General features: G+C 34.9%; 1 protein-coding gene across 6 annotated transcripts in view; it reads right to left on the bottom strand.

Moving 5' to 3' along the window:
- The window catches only part of PLEKHA5 (pleckstrin homology domain containing A5), a 237,530-nt gene that overhangs the window by 44,313 nt on the left and 169,287 nt on the right, over positions 1–23,930 (bottom strand). For 3 of the 6 annotated variants that reach the window (XM_040642198.1, XM_040642197.1, XM_040642196.1), the window contains exons 12-14: positions 23,369–23,452; positions 20,689–20,808; positions 19,812–19,865 (exon numbers count right to left, since the gene is read on the bottom strand). In XM_040642198.1, the coding sequence (XP_040498132.1) occupies positions 19,812–19,865; positions 20,689–20,808; positions 23,369–23,452 (258 nt within the window). Of the gene's footprint in view, positions 1–4,416; positions 4,498–19,811; positions 19,866–20,688; positions 20,809–23,368; positions 23,453–23,930 lie in introns of all 6 variants that reach the window. The other 3 variants (XM_040642200.1, XM_040642199.1, XM_040642201.1) reach the window with 2 other exon arrangements.

The following is a 23,930-nucleotide window of genomic DNA, read 5'->3' as shown; positions in this document are numbered from 1 at the left end:
AACATACTGTATACATATACATAATAAATAAACACACATACACAATATAAACTTATCTTGTTCTTCTGTCTTAAGAACTAAAAGATAATGGGGGAAAAGGATGCATTTAATTGAAAAGAGGAAACTCATTCAAAACCCCATAAAACTGAAAGCCTAGTCATAAATTATGGAGAGTCAAATTTCATAAAAAGTTTATATGTGTTCATTGACACCATTTTTCTGATACTATAAGAAATTACTGCTCAGTGCACTGAAACATCCTTTTCTTCAGCGTCTTCCCAATATTTTTCAGTCAAACAAACCTTTCTTTCTGCTTGTATTAATCAAGATTTTAAAAGCCATCCCCGTCAGTTACACCACAGGTAACATCATAGCCTCTGCAGGCAATATTTCATGCTCTCTTGTCTTTTGACTTTATATTGACTGCTAAGACAGTAACAAAAACATAGCAGGAAAAATTTACTTGGGCTCCTTGCGTGTTTACTAAATGGCACACTTTTTCTCAAAGTGGAGATGGGAGTAATGTATCCCCACTACATTCTAGATTGGAAAATTAAACTTCATATAAACACATATAAATGAATAAAAATGATAAAGTTATAACTATATATGCCCACTGTAAAAAACTGCTTGCCAGTTACATCTTTAGAAGGAGGCATAATTTAAACAGCAGGTAACTTTAAATGGATCTAGAAATGTGGGTATCAGGAGGTTAAAAATGTAAGCATTACAAACATACAATAAGAAATCCTGGATTTATGTGTTTCATTTCAAGACATTACTTTCACGTCCTCATGCAAATGAATCTGTGACTATTTAAGGGTATGCAGTGATTAAACAAAACTTTCATAGAAATGAATTATCACATGAAAAATGAATTTAATGACAGAAGTCAGAATACTTGTGTACTATTTTAAAATAAAGATCATCGAATATGCCCTAAGAAGTGTCAATTATTTTTCTAAATTAAAAGCACCTAGATCCAAGAAAATAATTTGTACTCTTATCTGAAAAAAAAGTGATGAAAAAGAAGTTTTAAAATGCTCAGATCCACAATAAAAAATTAAGATAATGCCAAAATTAAATTTTCTCATTTACAAGAAATTAAGAGATGTAAAGCCTTTACCTTGTAAATGTCCAAATACACTTTACTTAATATTTAAAGTTAAATGCAAAACAGCTTTACTAAACCATGGAATGTAAAATTTGGATGTAACTAGTGGATAGAGCTACACCTAGACTAAAATAGGAATTGTATCCTATCCCAGGGTCAAGAGAAAAAAGATTAGTATTTTAAAATGGAAATTTAGCAATGTGTAATACAAATTTAGGGTACTGGTATACTACTTTCATTTAGGGAATCTTACTGCATATTCATTTTCCCATCTGTTGGCAAATTAATAAAAAATATGTATTGTGTTGTTATAATTTAAGAGTGACAGATCCTTATAGCCATATAAGTATACTGCATGTTAGATTTATTTTGTTGTTTCTCTATTATTAGTACCACTGAAAAATTTATTTAAAGCTTTTATCAGATTATTCAACAAAAAATTCATTATTAGACACTAACAAAATCTTAAAATAATCAGCCTTGCACTATGTGCTGCTTTTACCTATCAGAAGAAAAGAATAAGGAAACAAGATTATTTGTTAAATAATTAATTTTTAAGCATGGCCTATTTTTCATTACTGATAATAATTACTGAGGCTTTTCTTAAGGAACGATGAATATAGTTTATTTAAAAAATTTCCGTCTAGAACTGAAGAAGTTTGCTACTTAGTCCCCATTATGAAAATCCTACTAGTAAGAAAAAAGTAATTTCATGAGTATTCTCATTAAGTGCTGCATAAAATCATGTTTCATGGCAATACTTCTGTATCATTTTTCAAATTCATCTTCAGCAAAAGAAAAAAAAAAGTTCTGGGTTTGAATACCTTTTTTTGGAAGTACCTCAGCTACACCAGAAAAGCAAATGAAAATGGGCTACGTAGAATTATGAAAGGCTGAGCAGTGCTCGGGCTTCAATTTGAGAAGTGTGTTATACAGACTTTACTGACATACATACATATAAGGATATGTGCTGTATTTAGAAAGAGTTTTTTCATATTAAAATGTCTAACGATATTTAAAAACACTGGGTTGGCATTAAGTTAAAACAAAATTACTTTGTTTAATCAAAATTTAACTTTCTACAGTATCCCTTGTAAAATATATATATATATATGTATATATTTTAAAGTTTATAAATATATATATAAACCCCAAAAAGGATTTTTGGGGAAATATTTGATAAAATGAGACATTTTATGAGGACTCAAAAATGCTCACAGGACTGTAGGTATTTGCTAATATTAGTCTGTACCTTTAAAAACAAGTATTTATTATTATTTTATAAAAAACTCTAGTACAAAAATGTAATTGTGAAAGACGGTAGAATGATTAATAACTGTAGAGGAATTTTTCAACACAATGTGCACTGATTTAGTATTTGTTTTGATTCAGTTTTAGGTCCTTTTTATGTTACCAATTCTAAGAAAATTCCTGCATAGGTAATCTTTCAGGTGTCTTCTTTTTTCTAAGAAAATGCAAACATAAAGGTTCTCCTGTGAGAAAACCCAATGGCTATGATTCAGAATAGCAGGTCATAAACACGATATTGCACTATATTTTCAGTTGTACTTCAGGAACTTATAACACAGCACTGTAATGCAATGTCAGAGAGGCCAATTGTAAGAGTGTACAATATACACTTCCATGAAGATTTCCTTTGGATAATAACACAGTAAGGGAAATCTGAAGAAAAAAATAAGATCTAATTTCAATTTATGCAAATTAATAAACAGAGTTTAGGAAGGGTGTCTGAAGGTCACTGTTATCCACCAATGGTGCCCTGTAACAGTTAAGTACTTTATTAATGGCGGAAATGTATTTATGTAAATCTATAGCTCTGGTCAGTGACACTAGTATAAAAGACTGCTCTCAGTTACTGCCACACTTTTGGAAAACTCCAATTAGAACTTTTAGTGCAACTGAGTAATTTCAGTCAGCAATCCTGATTACTGATCAACATAAAAAAGAAAAACCAATCCAAACCAAACTGAAAACCCAGGCTGGCTATCACTCTTACTGAAAATATACAAAACATGAAAAGTGAAAATATAACCTATTACCACAAAATGCCTTTGATCTCTTGTCATTTAGCATTATGTAAAATGGTAAAGTCACAGCTTCAGATACTGAGAAAGATGTCAATTCCAGAACAAGGGCTAAAGGTTCTCAGCAGCGGCATTTTGGAATGAAGTGTCAAGGTTCTATAATCTAGTTACTTTAAAAATACAAAGATTTCATTTTCTTTTGAAAAGTAAAGCTGTTTAACTTTAAATATTTAATACTTTCTTTATGACAGAAAACTTAGTTCAGAAAGGAGAGTCACCTCACCCTCCTACCAAGTGTTTCAAGGCCCATCCATGATGCTGATCCCAAGATAACTAAAGCAAACCAGCGGTCTGTAAAGCCAGAGAGTTCGAGGTGCTTTTTTCCCCCCCCACTAGGTGCTTTTTCGTATTTTATCAAAATACATTCATTTTTCATGTTAGTTAATTTTCTTCTTCTGGATGAATTTTCAAGTATTATAACAGGTCATAGGCCACAGTAATTTGAAGGTGTTGAAGTGGAAGAAGCTGATGTTGCAAAACACACAGCTAAGAACATTTAGACCATGAAATACAAAAAAATTGGTATAAAATGACTTCTTTTGCAGATCTGCAGATTACCAAGGTCCTAAATTAAAGCCAGCCAGCTCCATGGCACATATTTTGAATTAGGGAAAAGAATGAGGTAAGATGATGCATATGATGGTGTAAGAAGGATAAGAATACAGGGAGAAGATATTCCCAAGTATGTCAAGAAGTGGCTATCTTTAGGTCTTACTATACCACAGTATAGAAACTAGATTTAAATAACTCCCATACAAAGATTATCTATTCCTAAAACAGTGGGGTGGGGTAGGGTGGGAAGGGGGCTGCCCCTAAAAGGAAAAAAAGATTTTTTTAAAACTTTTCCCTAGAAATCAGTTCTAAGGCTTTTAGAGTTAATCAAAATTAATGGCAATCTAGTAAAAATTTTGCAAACGTACTGCAGACCTCCAAGTACATATCAATCAAATACTCTGCACAAAAACTTCAGGAAAATGGCACACTTAATATTCAACAGCAAAATGTTCAGCAAAGCCATGCTAAGAATACTGCAGCATCTTAAAAAGCATGGATGAATTGCATTTTTCCAAATAGACAGAAACAAAAAATGAAATAAGAAAACACTAATGTTATGAGTAACTCTGAGGATAAACCAAAACTGTCACTGAGGGATTTTGCAGATGATAAAGCAGTATCATTCACTGTCCAAGACCTTACTTGCTGGTACAGTTGGGGTCTTAGCGCCGAGTTCTCAATCATTGTGTGAACCATGGTGATAATAGGTTCATTTTCTTTCATCTATTTCAAATCAGGAGGAGCATACAGCAAACATCAGTTTACAGCATAGCTAGATTTGAAAGACGACACTGTAAATATAGCCTCTACTTTAATATCTTCCTAACAGTGCAGTTGTTTACATTTTTCTCCAAGGTACAGATTTTAACTTATAGAAACCATTTCAAGCAAGTATTAAACGCTGTAAAATACTTCCCAGGTTAGAGAAAAGCTTACTAATTGTAATACTGCCGCAACTAAGTTTTACTTTATAAATATAACCAATATAGTCAATGAACATTCCTACATATACTAGAATAGATGATAAAACATCATGACTTATTCAAAGAATAAACTACAGGGTGAAAACCTACTTAAAAGGAGAAAATGGTATCATTTAATTGGTTACTTATTTAGTAAAAAATCTTAAAACGATATTCAGTTCTTTGTATACTGATCAGAAAAATATTATTTCTTTTGTAATATTAAAATTTTATAATATAATAATCAATATATCTTGTCATTTAGATAATCACGTATTTCATTAAGGTTAGTTTTGATAGACATCTGTATACACTCTGTTTCGGATTTTCTCACAGTGTAACACAACATGTAGAATTATTTCAAGGACATGCAGACTAAAATTTATTTAGCAAAGACTCGATGTGTCTCCCTAGCTCCTACAAAGGCTGAAACCATGTTTCACATTTCCAGCTAATGTTGTACTTAATTACTGCCTCTAGAAAAATATTTGTTTTAGGAGGTTCTGGACTCAAGAGCTAAAGCATTCAAAAGAGAATCATCATAATATATAGAGAGTAAAAGGCCAATGATGTACCATTTGTAAGCAGACAAGTCTGTTTATAATTGCAATTTGCAACATACACTTTATATAATTTTCATCTTGCATATTATAGAAAATAAGCATTTTTATTATGGTCAACAAATGCTAACTTTATTGACTCCGTTAAATCTACAAGAAAAGTTTACTTATCTTGAGACTAATAAATGCATAATGTAAGTAAAAGATAAGTCCTGAAAAGTGTACATCTAGACGATTTTATTTTCAGCCTAGTTTGATGTCAATAAAACGTTTTAATTATCAAATTAGAAACCAGTGACTGGTTTAATTTTTTTAAAAGTTTTATTCAAACTAAATATTTTATTTTTTAAGAAATAATTTATTTTAAAATCCCAACAACTGCATATGAGTTGAACTCAAACTTCTTTTTCTCCCCTGCAATGCTATCCAGTAAGGGCCTAAGGCATTTATAGGTGACATTTCATGTACACAGGAAACAGATGTGTTGATATGCAGTTCAGAGCAATTTTTTACAGTGTTGGAAAGTAACTTATAAATAGACAACTACAGATGTAAATTTTCTTTAGGAGAAAAAACTTTTATTATGGAAATTTAAGATCTCTTTATGTTTTCAAGTGCCTTCTATGTTTTAAGGGAACGTTAGTTATCTTAGTCAAATGTAGATCTTGGAATAAAGTGTAACTGCTTTTTGCTTTGGTTTACTCATTTGACTGTACTGATACACACTTCATATAACACAAGTAAGCTTAAGTCTTAATCCACTTTAAATTTTAATTTTCAAGGCAATTTCATCATTACTATTTTTCAACACCATACCATGGAAATTAGTCAAGAGAATACTGGACTCAAATTTTTTTGCATGGGTGGAGGTCAGGAGCATGAGTGTTTTAAGAAATAACGGAGATCAGAGAGTATCTAAATGTAATGATACTCAAGGTCGAACTGAAATTGCCCACCGAGTCTTGGAAACCTGGCACTACAAATCGGCCTGTGTCAAATGGCTGGGTCAATATGGCTCACGCCTCTAAATGGAGCTTCAATATAGTACATATTAAGGACAATGTTCATACTCTAAGCCTGGCAAATTTATTTGAAGGGACAATAGGGTTTCTATAGAAAGGTATTCAAGCCTGACTTATTTAGTGGACTACTTTGAGAGGGTAAATATGCATGTGTATCAAGGGGTGCCATATTTGTGATTTAAAAATGTCTCTGTTTAACTTACATGTCAAAGCTTATTAAATACTAAGTCACTGAGAAGGGTTTTTTGTAAGAAGAAACTAAGGAACAGAAAAACTAAAAGCAAAAATAGTATTTAAATTATACTAACTGCAGAGTGTTTCAGAGATAATTTCTGAAATTGACTATTTTTCATTATGAAAAACTTCATACATATCATACATATCAAATCCTAGAGTATTAAAATTAGAAGTCATCTCTAGAAACTGACAATTTAGTACAACAAAGGAATAAAAATGTTAGCAGCAATCATTTTGAATTGTGGGACTGTGGATTATTATTTTTCCCTTTCTCTATACTTTTCTGCATTTCCCAAGTTTCCCCCAGAGTAGATACTGCCTGTCTAATTAAAAAAAAAGTTATTAAAGAGTCAAGGATAAAAATATGTAATAATGAAATAAACGAATTAATGGAACAATCACATCCTCCAGCAAATACTCTTTGGTGATGCATAAAAGCCAAGAAAAATCTTGTGTTCATATCATGTTCAAGGCTGGGAATTAAAGTGGAAGAAACCTACTGGAGCTGTCTAGTGTAGTAAGGTCCTGATCTAGAAAACTGTTCTTACAAACATTTATTCTGTCTTAGGAATCTGTAGCCACATCAGAAATTTATTATAAAAAATGTTAACTAATTAAAAAAAGTAAGCTACCCAACACATTTGTAAATACATGTAACTATCCTGTAATGCTTTTCCCTCCCTTTTTATTACTACTTCAGAAATCAAAATCAAGTTTAGACTAGGGGTTCTTAACCCACATCCACACCACTTGAGAAACCTGAACACAGACACCCCGATTCCCAGATAATTCTAATGAGCAACCTGAGAATCTCTGATGTCGTTAAAACACTGAGGTGACGGCAGAACTATGATATGCCCGTGGTGCTAAAGTGAAATATAATTTGATAACAGTGCATGTTCTTCAGCTCATATACTCCTTGGGATCCCATTTTACTAAGAATAACCCCATAATTACTCAAGAGATGGGATAAGACTACCTATGGAAAGGCAGAAGCATTAGGATTATTTCAGAGTTCCCTAGGGCGCCACACTTAACCTAACCAAGAGCTGTTAGGACAAGTGAGTAGTGGGCTGTTAATGATTCAAAAGTGAGTGGTCCTGTATGTGGTGGCTCTCTCTTTGCATGGTGATGTGCAACAGCTGAAAACTGAACAAAATAATCAGGATCCAGTACAATACAGCTTGGTCCTTATTAAACAATTTCAATGATGTGACTGATGTGACTGAATTTTCACTCTTTTCAGATTTACTGAATTGGAAATACCAGATCTGCTTTATCTCCAAATATACTCTAGAAATAGGCTAGCAGATTCTTTCACTAAAACACCACCCAAATATTCTATATTTTAATATTTAGAAACTTTTTTTTTTTTAGATTTTATTTATTTGACAGAGAGAGCACAAGCAGGGGGAGGGGGAGAGGGAGAGGAACAAGCAGGCTCCCCGCTGAGCAGGGAGCCCAATGCGGGGCTCGATCCCAGGACCCTGGGATCACGACCTGAGCTGAAGGCAGTCGCTTAACCAACTGAGCCACCAGGCACCCCGAAACTAACCTGTTTCTGTAACTTACACTGAAACAGCATATTTTTTTTTTTAAAAAGATTTTATTTATTTATTTGACAGAGAGAGAGACAGCAGCGAGAGAGGGAACACAAGCAGGGGGAGTGGGAGAGGAAGAAGCAGGCTCCCAGCGGAGGAGCCTGATGCGGGGCTCTATCCCAGGACCCTGGGATCATGCCCTGAGCTGAAGGCAGACGCTTAATGACTGAGCCACCCAGGCGCCCCTGAAACAGCATATTCTATCTGACTTTGGCTATGTAAACTTTATGACAGCTTTTCAGTTAGAAGTAGTAAATAATGACATAAAAATACATAATGCTCCATGAACAAGTTGGAATTTCATGCTCAAGTTCTTAAAAAGGAAAAAAAATCCAACAATTCTCTTCTGATTTGAATACAGGGATCCTAGACAGTATTATGATAGTGATGTTAACAGCCGATGTATTTTGTTTTAGGGAATCAGAGCAAGAGAAAGGTGGAAGACGCTTAATGACTCACTTGAAAATGAGTTAAACGCTTCAGTTCCAAATACTTTAATTCCTTGTTTGAAGTAACAGGTAATATAAATTTAGGTTTCAGCTAATGGATAAATTATAAAGCTATTATTAAGACTCACTATTTTATAATAATAAAACATAAGTGAACATGTCTTGGAAATATACTTAGGTAATGTCAATGTATTTGTTTACAACAAAACCACATATTTTTACTAGAAGATTTTAAGTCCAAATGTTTAGACAAACTACCTAGGAAGTCTGGTACTTAACTCCAGCATCTTTCTCAGTTTTGAGGTATGCTGGGCTAGTATGAACACAAAGTATCCTCTGATGTTACTATCAGAAATATTTTGACTTAAAAACCCATCACCAGAAAACCTTTTCAACATAATCATATGTAACTATGTCATACTTATTAGGATCTTGAGCAGAACTTCCAACTGACACCTGTGGGCTGGGAATGGATTACAGGTGTGTGGAGATAGGGACCACCTCAGTCCTCAGTGGGCCTAATGTGCCGCTGATAGCACCTCCTCCAGTTCCCGCCAAGGTGTTGTACAAATATCGTCATTTTCTATGTGTGCCATACTCAAAAAAGGTTAGAAAGCACTAAGAGAGTGTTTTTAGTTCAGAAAAACTGGACTTTACTTCTTTCTTTGGCGTTTCTTGTGATAAATATATTTATCTCAATAGTTCTCAAACCTGACTGAAAAAAAAAATCACCTATGGACATAGAAAGGCCGGGGCTCTGGCAGTTCTGACTGGGGACTAGGAGAAAGAGGGCCCTGAGTATTGTACTTTCTTTCTGTCTTTCTAAAGATCCACTGATAGTTCTGACAGGAAATCATTCTTGATAACCATGGTCCCATCTTGGCACTAACTCAAGTAACTGAGGACTAATTCAACTGTCCCCAATAAAGACTTTTTCAAGGTCTCGATGAGTTAGCACGAAATGTTAATCAAGCTATACACACAAATACCAGAAGATGAAAAATTCCAAATGACCTAAACACAAGTATTACATCTACATTAAAATAACTATCTTTGTATGAGATATAGCACTGAGATACTAAACCCCCTTAAAAAATCAACTGAATCTCATTATTAATATTGGTAGACTCAGCAGAATCATGAGGGATATGGGGTGCCAGGAATCCAACTTCCAGTTGTTCTGTTTGTCTAGCAACTCCTAAATATCAGTTTCAAAGTCTTTAACTTAGAAATTAGACCAGCTACTAAGGCAGAAGGAACAGCATATTCTAAATCATGAGATAAATGCTCCCGAATAATTCTGGGGTAGATGGCAGGAAAGAGAAAGATGAGCAGTGAGCAGAGCTAAGACAGTCATTTGTATAATTTGTCCTTGGAAAAGATAATTATTGAATCCTCCTTTAAGTATAAAAAGTGGTTAAGTAGTGGCTTAATTGGTCCTTAAAAAGTTTATGTAATAAATCATCTAGAATTGTATTGCCTGATAGAACTTGCTGTGATGATGAAAATGTTCTATATTGGTGTAGTCCAATATTGTAGCCATGTGACTCCTCAGCCCTTTAAATGTGGCTAGTATGACTGGAGAAAAGAATTTTACTTTTATAAAAATGTAACTTATTTTAAATGTAAATTTAGATAGTCACGTATGGCTAGTGGCTATGATATTAGACAGGAGGCTTAGAAATTCTAGACAAGTAAATTTTGCATGATTTTTTCCCTGATATGGATTTTATTCCCAGAAGGGGAAAACACTTGTTCAAGCTCTGTCTTGTAATTGAATTTGAGTCTGAATGCTGTGCTAACAGCTTCCTCCTTTTTTGGAGCAAGCAGTCTGGATGACTCCTATCTACCCCACAGAGCTTTTGTCCTGATAACCAATGAGAAGACCCATTTCTGTGCTGTCATTTTCCATTTAAATGGAAAATGGACTTTTCCTGAGTTCTTAATGACTTCTTAGGAAAAGAATTTCTAAGTTGAGATTCTGTCTTAACAATAGCAAAAACCCCTGATGGCCTAATCACTGAAGAATTCATTTCTCAAGAATGTCCTCCTGCGTCTAGATCAATAAACTCTTAAGAAGTGTGGCAAGACTAAAACGCGAAAGAATTTGACATGCCTAGGGTGAAGCTTTGAGGAATGCGGGGGTCTTTACAAACAGGTCATTTAGATAATGACAATGTAAATGCCTTCCACTCTCACTCTAGGAACATCTGAAAGTCCAAGAACCTGAGATTGAAGGGTATGACTACCTATTGAAACTACTCATTGTTTAACAGGGAGCAGGGAAATTTGAAGTGACTTTTTAAATAGAAGAATGTAAATAAGTCTCTTTTTAACTGACGGGGGAAAGTACGGAGGTCTATTACTGTGAAAATTTTAAAGCAATCTGAATAAACTGTCCATGCTATTTAGGTTTTCTAAAAGTAAAACTTTGGGAAGAGTACTATTGCTATGTATTCCCTAGAATCAATGGTACTTTTAAAAGATGCAGCTATACAATATAATATTTTCTCTTTTTTTTCCAAGGGAGGAAGATAGATTAAAAAAAAAAAAAGGGAACAAATTGGGACACTAACATAGGAGTCAAACATACCTGACATTCCCTTAAAAGAAAAAGGAGAAGCATTTCTAAACTGACTGATGCAGGAAGTACTGGCTTCAGGATCACCGATTATAATTAGGCCCATTTATTGAGAAATATTATAAAAATACTCTGAACCCAGCAGAAAAAAGGAGAGTAATCTCTACACTCAACCTCATTTAAATTGCTGAATTTTTAGAGCCCCCATTTTGAGATATATATACCTCTGGTATATTTTGAAGAAAACTTTGAAGGTCTCAGGTAATGTCTTTCTAAATAATTTACATATCTAATTTATTCACAGCGAGTTTCACCCCTTTTTACCAAGGATCTTTTAATTTTTTTTTTTTAATTAAAATCCTTTTGGCTACAGGATAAACTTTACAGATCTGATTTTTACTTCAGTGGCTTAAACTATTTTCCTAATTAATGACTCATTCTTTTTTTATTTTTCCATATTTTATGAGCCAAGGTGACATTTTAATGCTTCTTAAAAATCAAAGTTACATATCAAATATCCACTATACTAAGAGGATTTAATGACTCATTCTTAACCACTGTTCCTTTAGCTTCAAGGAATAGATTTATCTGGTGCTACTACCATCTTTATTCCTGGCATTCATAGGCAACCAGAAATATTAAAAGAACTCAAAATCCACTTTGTAAAATGTATTCTTGTGGATATGATGTTTGATATAGTTATATTTTTCTCTTCTTTGCATGTATTTTAATGATACCATTTAAAAAATTTTTTTAAAGATTTTATTTATTTGAGAGAGAGAGAGAGAAAGAGAGACAGCGGGGGGGGGGGCAGAGGAAGAGGGAGAAGCAGACTCCCCACTGAGCAGGGAGCCTGATGCAGGGCTCAATTCCAGGACTGTGAGATCATGACCTGATGGCAGATGCTTAACTGACTGAGCCACTTGAGTGTCCCACCATTTTAAAGGGACAAATATTCCAAGAGTGAAAATCTGATATCTCTGTTAGTAAAAAAGGTATTTGTTTTGGCTGTGGGTAAATCTGCTCGAAAATACATTTGAGTTTTAAATCAAAGTTAAAATATCTTCTAGATACAAGGACCTGGGTTTTGTTAATAGCAATTGTATTCTGAGTTACAATTGGCACTGAGTAGCAGATTTCCTATCATTAATTTAAAGATTTATCAGCTTATGTTTTAACTACATAATCACACTCTTAGGTCAATCTTCAAAATGATTTTGGCATTTATGTGCACCTTTATTTCCTTCCTGGGCTTTGAAAATAATTAAAGAATTCTACTTTGAAAGCACTAACTTCCTGCCTTACACCCTGAGCTCCACGAATCTTTGCTGAATGAACATTCTGAAAAAATTAATAAAAATGAGACAGAAACAAAAGCCACAGTCAGTGGGCTACAAAAATATTTGCTTTTGTAAATACAAAATAAAACTGTATAAATATTATGCATTTAGGAGGGGTGGGGAAATTGTTTTCAGTTTCCCATCTTGTTAGATAGGAAAATATAAGAACAACTCCATTAATTTTGAAGGAAGTAAAACAGATTTAGGAAAAAAGGAAAGAAAATTCATTAATACTATGTACTCATCCGTGATTTCAGGCAAGACATTAAATTTGACTTATGGGGACAAATGTAACTGGCCCGCATGCTAGAGAGGGTATGTATAAGCAGTCATGTGGGATATTGTATGTGACAGTGCTCTGGAAACTGTAAAGTGTTACTTAAGCTGGAGGATGAACAGGTACCGGACAGGTGCACGGATAGAGAACGGGATTGCTTTTAAAGTAGTATTGAGAAACAATGAGTTGCTGGCTGGAGAAAAGGGGCTCGAGGGTAGGGAGTATTTCACAGGTTGGGGTGGTGATGGTAGAGGAGTGAGGGTTTGAATGACAAACCAAGAAGAGACCTTAAGTTTGTAGTGAAAAGTTTGTGAAATTTCTGGAGTTAGCCGAAAGACATAATGTGGCAGGTGCTTTTAATATTGCCAAGATTTTGTGATTAAATGCTAATGAGGAGCTTATTAGTACATATAGGGTATTATGATGGCTTCTAATATCCTGCTAAACACCATGTAGGTATTATATATTCACGTTCAGATAGTTCTACAGAATCTCACGATTTTCCTGTTTTCAGTAAAACTGTTCTTAAAGTACTTCAAATTCAAGTTTCAAGGTATTTTAAACTTTAATATGTGGTGGTGTTGGGCAGATAAAATATTAGAACACTGTAACTCCAAGAAGCTGTCTGACTTAATTCTTCCATTTTTATAAATTTGTATAATTTCCACCCGTAGAGTGGCAGAACGACAGAGTTGTCATATCTTGGATCCTTCTGGGTAGGCTGTCTTTGGTTTTTCTTTTCATCCACTAGACAATCAGACCATCCAAGGCTGGTGTCAGGTTCTCCTAGCCACAGCTGGAGGAGGGACTGGGTCCCACCTTTTTCTTTTCCCTTGAGGGCTTAAGCCACTTTGAGTTCTAGGTCTAAGCCAATAGCTAAAGGTCCTGACCCTTCTCACAGCCCAGGGAGGTCTCCCCCTAGGATGATGAGCTCAATAAATGTTACACCAATGACGTTAAAGGTGAACAATATTTTGAACCATTTTTGCTTTTAGTTTTTTTGGTCAAGGAACTCAAGGATAAGATGACAATCCAAATTTTGAACACACTGGGGTTGTACTGAAGGCAGAATGTCCAAGTGCAGATTTCTATAAGCAACCAGAAACACATAACTGGAAAGGCAGAGTGAGGTGTTTTAGATACCTTTTGCGCCATTCTCCACATCCTATTAGCCCATCTTTTATTTCTGCTCTTGCTGAGCCAACGACCACTTTGTGCATGGGAACCGACTGGGTGCTCATGTATGCATGACCTCAATAGGCTGGAAAGTTAGTCTCGAGAGGCAGCCCTTGGCCAAAGGAGGATGGGAGCCAGTACAAATGCTCCTTCTGTTGTTGAGTTGGGCAATTCTGCAGTGTTTCTTTTGTCAACAAGCAACCGTCAGGTGAGGCCCAAGTTGCCTTTGGCGGTTGACAATATAGTCCCACCTTCCCTGCTCACTCTCTTTACTCTTGTACGTTGGTATCACTTCCCAAAGTAAACTTCCTGAGAACAAGCTCATATCAAAGATGCCCACCTCACAGACTCTGTTTCCTAGGAGAAATCCAGGGGCTAGAGATGAAGAATAACTAAGAGACAACTAGTAAAATGATGTGTAGATTAATGCTGAGATGAGAGAACACTAAAAACCAGAGAACTTCTGGAGTGCCTGGGTGGCTCAGTTGGTTAAGCGTCTGACTCTTAATCTCAGTTCAGGTCTTGATCTCAGGGTTGTGAGTTCAAGCCCTGTGCTGGGTGTGGAGCCTGCTTAGAAACCAAAACCAAAACCAGAGAACTTCCCCAGTTAAGGTTGAGATGAGTGAAAACAGTTAGCAAAAAGGCATAGATTAATTACCAGTAAGAAACAGGAAAACCGTGATAATAATATTAGGCAGTGGATAGGCCAAGAGATCAGAGTTAACACATACAGAATTTTCAATTCTCATCTACCCACTGTCTATTTACTTAGTCTTGAGTTCTGCCATTATGATGTCATATACTGCTTAAGAATTTTCTGGGTATTATCCCCCCTCCCTACTTCTGTGATCAAATATGCAGAGGAAGGGAGAGACAGAAAAAAGAAGAAAGGAAGAAAGAGGTGTAAGGGAGAGAGAGAAAGATGGCTCTTAATAGCAAAGCATAAGAAAATACAGATATTCTGTACCATGCAACAAGCAGGGTTAATAAATGCTAAATAACATACTTTCATTTTTCCAGTTTCCTTAGTTTGCTTTTGCCAAATGCCTATTCGATATCCCCTAGAAACATTATCTCTCAATCATCCCTAAAAACAGAAGCTCCAAGACCCCTTGAAATATTAGAGAAAATGGGATCTTGCTTAATAGCCCCACAGAATGAAGTTGCTGAATTGACAGGAACAATGAAAGCCATCAAGAATCTTTTCAATCATCTTGTTAGCATTTCCTCCCTTATAGGGAAGCTGTCTTTCACCAACACAAAGAACAAAATGCAAAAAAGTATTCTTGGATTTTTACCTTGAATGGTTTCAGTACCAATTACATACATTCCATTAATTGTTCCTTTTTACATTTCTCTTGGGATAAGTATGTTTCAAAGTGGTCAGATTGTGTCTACATAGTTTTCTTTCATTATAGGTTCTTGAAAGGATATCTCAATGTTACCACAAAACTTCTGCAAATTAGAAAGTTTAGCTTACTTTTCTAGATGTTTTAAAAGTCAGTATTAAACCAAAATGAGTTTCTTATCTTCCCCACAAGCATTTGAGGATACTTAAAAAAATGTACTGATATATAAGACAGAAAGATTTAGCTATTGATTCTTGCAAATCTTAAACATTTTTATACAACAAAGAACACCAGAGGTATGCGTGGGCTGTATTTTTCTTTTATTGTACTATGGCAAACTGGTTTGTCAGGAGAAATTTCCAGATTTTCTATGAGAATTTGAGGATAATGAGATCTTCTAGCCATCTGATGTGAAAGAATATGCGCTTTGATGCTATATTCAGAAACGACTTAACCACGCTCTAGCAGCAGAGACAGCTCCAGCCGGGTAGAGGTAAATCAATTTCATTAATTGTTGGAACAGAGGCATATTCTTTTCACAAAGAACTTTTGAGTACACGGGGAAGAGGCAATCCCCAACACAAATGTGGCTGACTGAGGTACATCTCTTCCTTTCTTGTTCTCAAGCAAATGTTTCTGGTACAATTAACTATGATGGTTCTTGAAGGGAGAGGGGTAAAGGCAGAATGCCATAATTTTAAGGGCAATTTGTAAAAGCACATTCAATGTTACAATACAGTTTTATATTTGAAAGATGAAAAAAACACTTGCTGCAGTACCAGTGCAAGTGAAGTTCAGCTCTGTAGAAGTCAAACTCCACTTACTGTAGCAAGTATTCTTAAAGGAGGAGGTTGGCCAATGGAGTGCTGTAATAAAGTCAGGGCGCGGCGAGGGTCGGTGGTGGTGGACAGGGCTGGTTACATGTTTAGTTTACCCACAAGGAGGCAGCATGCTGACAAAGGCTTGTGAAGCACAGCTCCAAGTTCTTTGATCCTTCTGTCCACTCCTACCTACCTCCTCATTTCCTGGCATCTCATTTTGTTATCACTGCCTACATGGAAAGCTGGCAGGAAGGTTTTAGGAGGAAGAGAAAGAGAACATCATCTAAATATTCTCATGCTCCTTTTTATTCACATGATAGGGAGAGTTAGAAAAAGCATGTGAGGAAGAAAGAAAGAAACGGAGGGAGGAGCTAAAGTAGGGGGGAGGAAAATGGATAAAGGGCTGGAAACGTTCTTATTTCCCCATTCCTATTAATCTTCCCTTCATGACTGACCAAAAAAGTTATGTACTTACTCATTTGCTAAACAGAACCTGGATGAAGTACATGAAGTATTTCCAGTTAGGATTATTATATGTTCATAGGCTATCTTACAATTCACAATAATGACAAATAAACCTAGGCTGGTCTTAATAAATGTAGACTGTGAATAGTCTATTTAAACTGGGCTGTAAGTGCATAAGCAAATGATAATAGTCTACTTCAAACTGAAACAAAAAGCAGAAGAAAACTCTACCATATAATTAGTATAGCTTTTGTTATCGTTAAAAACACTTCTGTACAGGACTCATCTTCAAAATGGTGATTAATCAGAAGCCAAATTATATTGCTCAAGCTATAGGGACCAGAAGTCAAGATTTCTGGATTGAGTATGTAACATGTAGATCTTCAGAATTTCAGGTAAGGCATTTTTATTTTTTATTTGTTATAAGCATTCTGGTAATCTCAGAAATGAATTTACCTCTGAAGCAACTCAGAGACTATACTTGGTCTATTTTTCATGAACACTGATAGGAATTAAGAGAATTTCAATCAATAAAAACTTCCTTTTGACTATCTCACAAGGGGCAGGAGAAAGACTGCATTTTGTTGCTGGCCTTAGGTTATTCTAATGATTTATTTGAGCTAGGAGAGTAAGTGTTGGAAGTGAGTATTAATTAGCAGATGTTCATTTGGTATGATATGTAGTATAAAATGTGACCAGAGCCTTTTCCTCTGACTTTCGGATTTTAAAATCTACTTTCCAATTTGTAGTTATATAAAAACGGGTGAATCAGTGTATAAACCAGGTAACCAATAATGCCAATAAAAACAACAGACTTGGTACTCTAAAATAAGTTACTGGCAGTAACAAGATTAAAAGCTGGAAATGTTTTTTTTTTTTTTTTTTTTTTTAAAGCTGGAAATGTTTGAGCTGAATGAAAAAAATTTCATTAAAATTCAAAATTATTAAGAATTCTTTTTATATAACTTAATAACCTTACTACTGATATAAAATATAGAACAGTTCAAAAGTGAATATTTCATTTACATTAACTGTAATTATTTAAAACCATAAAAAAATTTTCATTTATTTAAAGAGAGATTTTCTTTAGGAAACCTTAAGGATATGTATATTTAGGCATATCTAAGTTTCTGGGCAAAGCCACCACCTTGTTTCTATATATTGTCTAATTATAGTCTAAAAATGGCCCATTTTTTCCCATCAGAAATAGTCTTATTTCGATTGTGCAAATAAGCATTCAATTACTGTAATTCTTTTCATTACCACAAAATTTAAAAATTGGACTGATATTAACTATTTCATGATCTAATATTAAAAAAAGGCAAATTACTGGAAAATCTCTGCTGACATGTAGAGAGAACAGAGAGGATCAATGAAAAACTGAGATTTTTGGAAGCCACCTAAAGGACCATTAGCGTGGTCCTTTCCAACAGCACAGGCTCGGCAGAGCGTGCTTAAAGAGGACCAAGGGGAATAGAAACCTCAGCTGAATCTGGGTCACTTGGGCAAAAGGAAGAAACAGAGCTCAACCTGGGAAAGGGAGCTGAGGAGAAGCATCTTAGCAAATGGTGGTATTTTCAATATATTTACCTGAACTCACTTAGGAATTTTTTTTTTTAAGTTTATTTATTTATTCAAGCGATCGCTATGCCCAACTTGGGGTTTGAACTCACAACTGGGAGATCAAGAGTCGCATGTACTGACTGAGCCAGCCAGGAGCCCCCTCTGATTTTCTAAAGGTCTGTGTGTCTCTGTAATTCCAGTTTCGATTTACTGGGGTAAATAATAAATTACAGTGAACCAGGAGGTTTATTTCCAAAGATACTATATACCTTCACATTCACATTTATATCCTTGTTTTTTAAACCTAATTTTTAGAGTATCCCATTATTTTTCAGTATTATCTCTAGCTTTATAGGCAAAGGAGCTTTTATGGAAGTTATCTACCTTGTATCTTAGAGGGTTTCTGGCAATGTTACATTTTGAGGGAAGACTTACTTTTACCATTTCATCGGCTAACGTGTCTTTATTAGATTGCTTTCTAAGTGAACAATGTAACACGGTGGTTAAACTTCAACAGTACCAGTCTCTGCAGTGGAAACTGGAATTTGGAGTCATGAAATGCTGATTTCTAAAGCATTCCCACTGGCAAAATCATGATGAAAACATATTGTGGGAAAATAAATAAACTACATATTAAGAAAAGTATATTTCCTTTAAAAATTAAAAAAATGAACATATTTAAAGGGTTATCCTAATGCAAAATCCCTCTTTAAATATAACTAAATTAAAGCAGTACATTATTATTTTAAGCAGGCAACTACAAATATATTAACATCTGTCTTACAACATTTTCCACAGTAACCTCTTTCATTTGGCAAAATGTCCAAGTTTGAACATTTTGAAACAAACTAAAACAAGTTACGGCTTAATTTATATAGATAAAAAAATGTATTCACTGGAAGAAATTCAATGTGTAAGAACATATAAAAAATTCTCATCAAATTAAAATTAAATATTAAGAGAGAGTTTCATAAAAACTAAAATATGGAAGTGTCAGTCCCTATCCATGAACTGCTATTCACCCTAACCACCCACACCCATTGCTACCACTGAGGTAATGTGGCAACTGTGGGCCACTGTGAAATGGACTCTACATAGCTTAGCAAAGACCAAACACAGGAGGAGACGGCAAACAAGGACCAAAGTCACACAATTAAAAATGACCATCGCACTTTTCACCCGTAGTTAAACTTCCCTTTGGGAATACAGAGCACTCAACACCCATCCCCCTCTTGGTCTTCCAACAAGGCATTCATGGCTTGGTACCTATTTCTTTAATTAGGTCAGCTCCAAGCAGAGATAAGCCTTAACGAATATGAGTGTTCTTGGGGTAAGAAAAGGGAAGTCTAGAGAATTTAGGCTCTCAATTTTCAGGTGACCCAGCATCTGTATTGCCCCTAACACTCACAAGGGTCCTTTCCACTTGGTTTTTAATTTTATTTTATTTATTTATTTATTTATTTATTTATTTATTTATGTATTTCTGAATTGCCCCTGTTAAGAATCTTATTCTGTCACTTGTAAAAGGCACGCTATTAGCTCTAAATGACTGAAATATCGGAATAGCCTGGAAAACTGTACTACAATTTCAAAGGTTCTGTTAGGTATAAGCGAAAAAATTCTACAAATCCCACCTGATGATCCAAATATATGGTGTTCCTTTGAAGATGATGTGAAAGAATTTCATTCTAGTAGGCATCGATCAAGAAACAGAGGGATAGAGAAAGAGGGTGCAGAATTCATGAAAAGGTCAATTTTGTAATCAGAAAAACAGGTAGTTTACCCCAACCTCCTATGTCACAGTACACAACTTTCACAGACATGCTCCCTTGTAAACTGTACAGATGACATATTAAATTATAAAATTACACTTAGTTTTGTAAGAAACTAAGTAGACATGCACAGAAGCTAAAATGCTAAGCAGAATAATCCTTCAAACGGCTTTAGCAGACTCAGTGTTAGAAGTTTTACACGTTAATACTTCTCCGCGACATAGTACTACTTCTTTGGATGTTTCTCATATAACCAGAGGCTATTAAACCCTTTGAGAAATGTTTACATGTGTTCATTCTTTTAATCAAGAACAAAAGAAGTATCTTAAACTTAATCTCTGATATTTAAAAGGCAGTATTATTACAACTATAATCAATTTTCAGCTTACTACTTTCCAGGAAATTATAGCATTTTTCAATATGCTTTATCAGATGTGGAAGCTACAGTATACGGCGAATGATAACGCTGTTTTGAAGTCTGTATACATTTCCTATCTCACGGCCAAAAGTTGGTGGGTGAGTGGGTTGGAAGGCTAAGAAGAAATTCATCCTACCCATATTTCCCTCTAATAACGTATAAATAAGTGAATTCTCAAAGGGTCAATAGGAGATCATAATGTCGCTGCAATGATCGTATGGGCTCATGCGCGACACTAATGACACTGATCAAAATGATTAATGAGTGGCTCGAAATAAGTGGTAATGGCAGATGACACAGACAAAACTCTTCATAGCTGACCTTTGGGCTGTGGGCCTCAAGTTTCAGCTGCATGAGCTGTGCTAACGTATGCTCCCGGACACTATTCAGTTCGGCCTGCTGCCGTCTCAGCTTTATTAGCAGCAGCGTAAGCTCCTCTGGCTGAAGGAGTACAATTTAAGAATCCAAACAGTGGAAAACAGATTAATTGTTGTCTTAAGTGACAGATATTAAACCAAGATTTCTTGGCAAGTTTCCTCTTATGGTTGACATCAAACATAGTGCCTAGGCACTATGATGATAGGTCATACATAAATGCATAGATATCTAGAGAAATAGAAGGAACAGTGTTACTTAAAAGATACAGCGAAACAACAGTATATTAAGGCATTTTCTCAGAACTCAAGAGAGAATATTTAAATGTTAAGCATCAAAAAGCACAATGCCAGAAAACCATTATAAAGGTCTGCACATAAGAGCTATTAAATAATTATCAAAAGATATTTTAAAACGACGCCTAAGACTTTTACAGCAACAGAATACCTGCATGTCCAATACTCTATTTTAGAGAACAGAAGGTAAATAAAAAGAATTAAAAGTCATGTAAAACTTGGATGATATCTTCATATCATTCAACTCAGTTCCTGGGATCTATTAATTGTTTTCCAGTTATATTTTTAAATGTCACTGTTAGTGCATTCACAGGATATTTTAAATGACTAAAAGATCAGTTTTTATTTTTTAAGGAAAAAAAAAAAAGACAGCATTTAATACAAACAGAAAGGTTCCATGAGTATATAAACCCTCCTCCCACACTCTGGGGAAAGCAGAGAAACCTTTGATTCCCGATTGGTTACTATGATCCCTAAGGGAGATAAATTTTCAAAGGCAGATAAAATACCTTAACAGGCCAATCTGATATATTTTTCTTTGTTAGAAATGCAATAAAGTATGGTCGTTGGCAGTCTTACAGGTCATAAAATATTATTTGGTGTTTCTGTGAACTTTGTTATGATTAAAAACTGCGGATGGGCCAGAGGGAGACTCTCATCACCTAAGGGCTATGGTGTGCTCTTAAAACTTCCAGGCCAAAAAGCGTTCTTGAGATTGGTTAGTCTTGCTTATACCACAGTGTTAATGCTAGCTCTCTTCTGTTCTGTTCCTTTGCTGTTGCTCTTTATTTTCTGTATAACGTTTTAAGGGACAGAAATAATTTTTAACTGTTACCTGAAATTATATTAAAAATTACTGCCTTCAGGTGAGAAAAAGTAAACCACAGTTACTATGGGATTCTTTAGAAGGAGCTATCTACATGGATGAGATAGCAGCCTTTTATATTAAAGAGTCAAAGAACGTGCCTGTGTGTGACCTGAAGAAGAAATTTCATAACAGGAAAAGAATGGCTGCTTTCGCTCTGATGCCAACCACATCTGGTGACCTCATGACTAGGGGACAGTCCGTCTTACGACCACCACATCAAGCTCTTGAGGTCTTGCCAAGGAGAAGGTAGGGTGGTGTAAGGGATTTAGAATATTCTAAGACCCAGAGTGATATTTGGGAAGAAAAAAACCAAAAAAACCCAAAAACAAAAGAAGGAATCTCAAGACTCTGGTTTATTATTTCGAGTTTCTAAAAAGATAAAGAGATTTTTCAAAAGGACAAAAGGTTCCAATGAGTTTCCTATATATTTACTTTGAGGCAAAATAAAAACAGGCACATTTTTGACCTGGACCAAGGGAGGTGATAAGTAAATTTTATTCTAAGTATCCACTAGAGGGAGCAAGGCAGAAGATGAAAATTCATAATAGGATACTTAGCATTATCTTATGACGTATGTCTGTTTCTTTGTCAGATCAACAATCTAGTATAGCAATATTTATAACCTTTAATAAATAAGCTGCCAGTAGTTTCAACCCAGAATATCTTCCTTATATCTAAGCATGTAAAGGATGAAAGAAGAAATAAAACGAAGTCTGCAAAACACACACAACATGAATTTGTTTTGATTCCTTCAGGAGGGGAACTTCAAATGATGAACAACTACATAGATCCTCAAATCACATCTTCCCTGGAACTGAGACTACCTACTGATGTTAAAGTACGGATAAAAGAATGCCATTAAAATTAAACGAAGTAATGAAAAGTCATCCTTTCTTACTAATGTGAAGAATAATAGCGTCCTGGTGATAGAACTCCTTCCCAAATCGAACATAATACTGAGGATGAAATGATAATGTAAGTACTTGCTAACACCTAGTGTATTTTTTAGTCTCTGCATATGTAAATCAGTTTTTTTCCCTTCTAAAGTAGTTAATCTATATAAAAATTCATGGGAGAAACGTCTTAAGAGACCTGTAGTGTGACTACACATGGCTGTTTGCTGGATTTGTTCCACTAATCAACTACTCCAACTTCTGTTTTAAGAACAAGGGAATTAACATCCAATGGAGTAAAGAAAACCACCCAGTTTATACAATAAACTTTGGAAATATAATCTTATAATAGGCATTCAGACATTTAGGGAGATGTATCCAGTCCGACAATGAAACGGTTACACGATCCCAAATTCTTCTGATAAGCATCTCTTTCACAAAACTAGCAATAGTTTTTCCTTGGGAGGAACCTCTCTGAAAATTCAAACTTATAAGCTCTGTAAGATATGTGCTATCATGTGTAGCACATATATAAAACATGATATGGTAAATAAAAATACTGAACTCACCGTCTTGCCCTGGAGGCTCTGGGGACTGATGGACTGTAAAGTTAGGCCAGCTGGCATTGACCTCCTGTCAGGCACATAGACATGCTAAGAAAATAAAGGTACAATATAAATTCTGTGGTTGTCAGTGATGAGAAAGTTTATACTATAAAATATCATTTAAAATTTGCTATTACTGCTTATGAAAGTAGATATTAAGTTAGTTGCGAAGTAGCATCTGAAACTGCATCAATGAACTTTTCATACTGTTACATTAACACCTATTGGTTCACAGGCATACCTAGGAGATACTGTGGGTTCAGTTCCTGACTACTACAATTAAGTGAATATTGCAATAAATCAAGCCAAATGAAATTTTTGGTTTCCCAGTGCATGTAGTTATGTTTAAACTATGCTGCTATTAAGTGTGCAATAGCATTATGTCTAAAAAAAAATGTATATACCTTAATTAAGATACTTTACTGTAAATATGCTAACCATCATCTGAGCTTCCAGTGAATTGTAATCACTGATCATAGATCATCTTAATAGTAATAAAATGGTTTGAAATATTGTGAGAATTACC

Source organism: Ursus maritimus, unplaced genomic scaffold (assembly GCF_017311325.1).
Source record: "Ursus maritimus isolate PB19 unplaced genomic scaffold, ASM1731132v1 scaffold_26, whole genome shotgun sequence".
Lineage (NCBI taxonomy): Eukaryota > Metazoa > Chordata > Mammalia > Carnivora > Ursidae > Ursus > Ursus maritimus.
The sequence above is the reverse complement of the archived record's forward strand: the minus strand, read 5'-3'. Positions and strand labels throughout refer to the sequence as shown.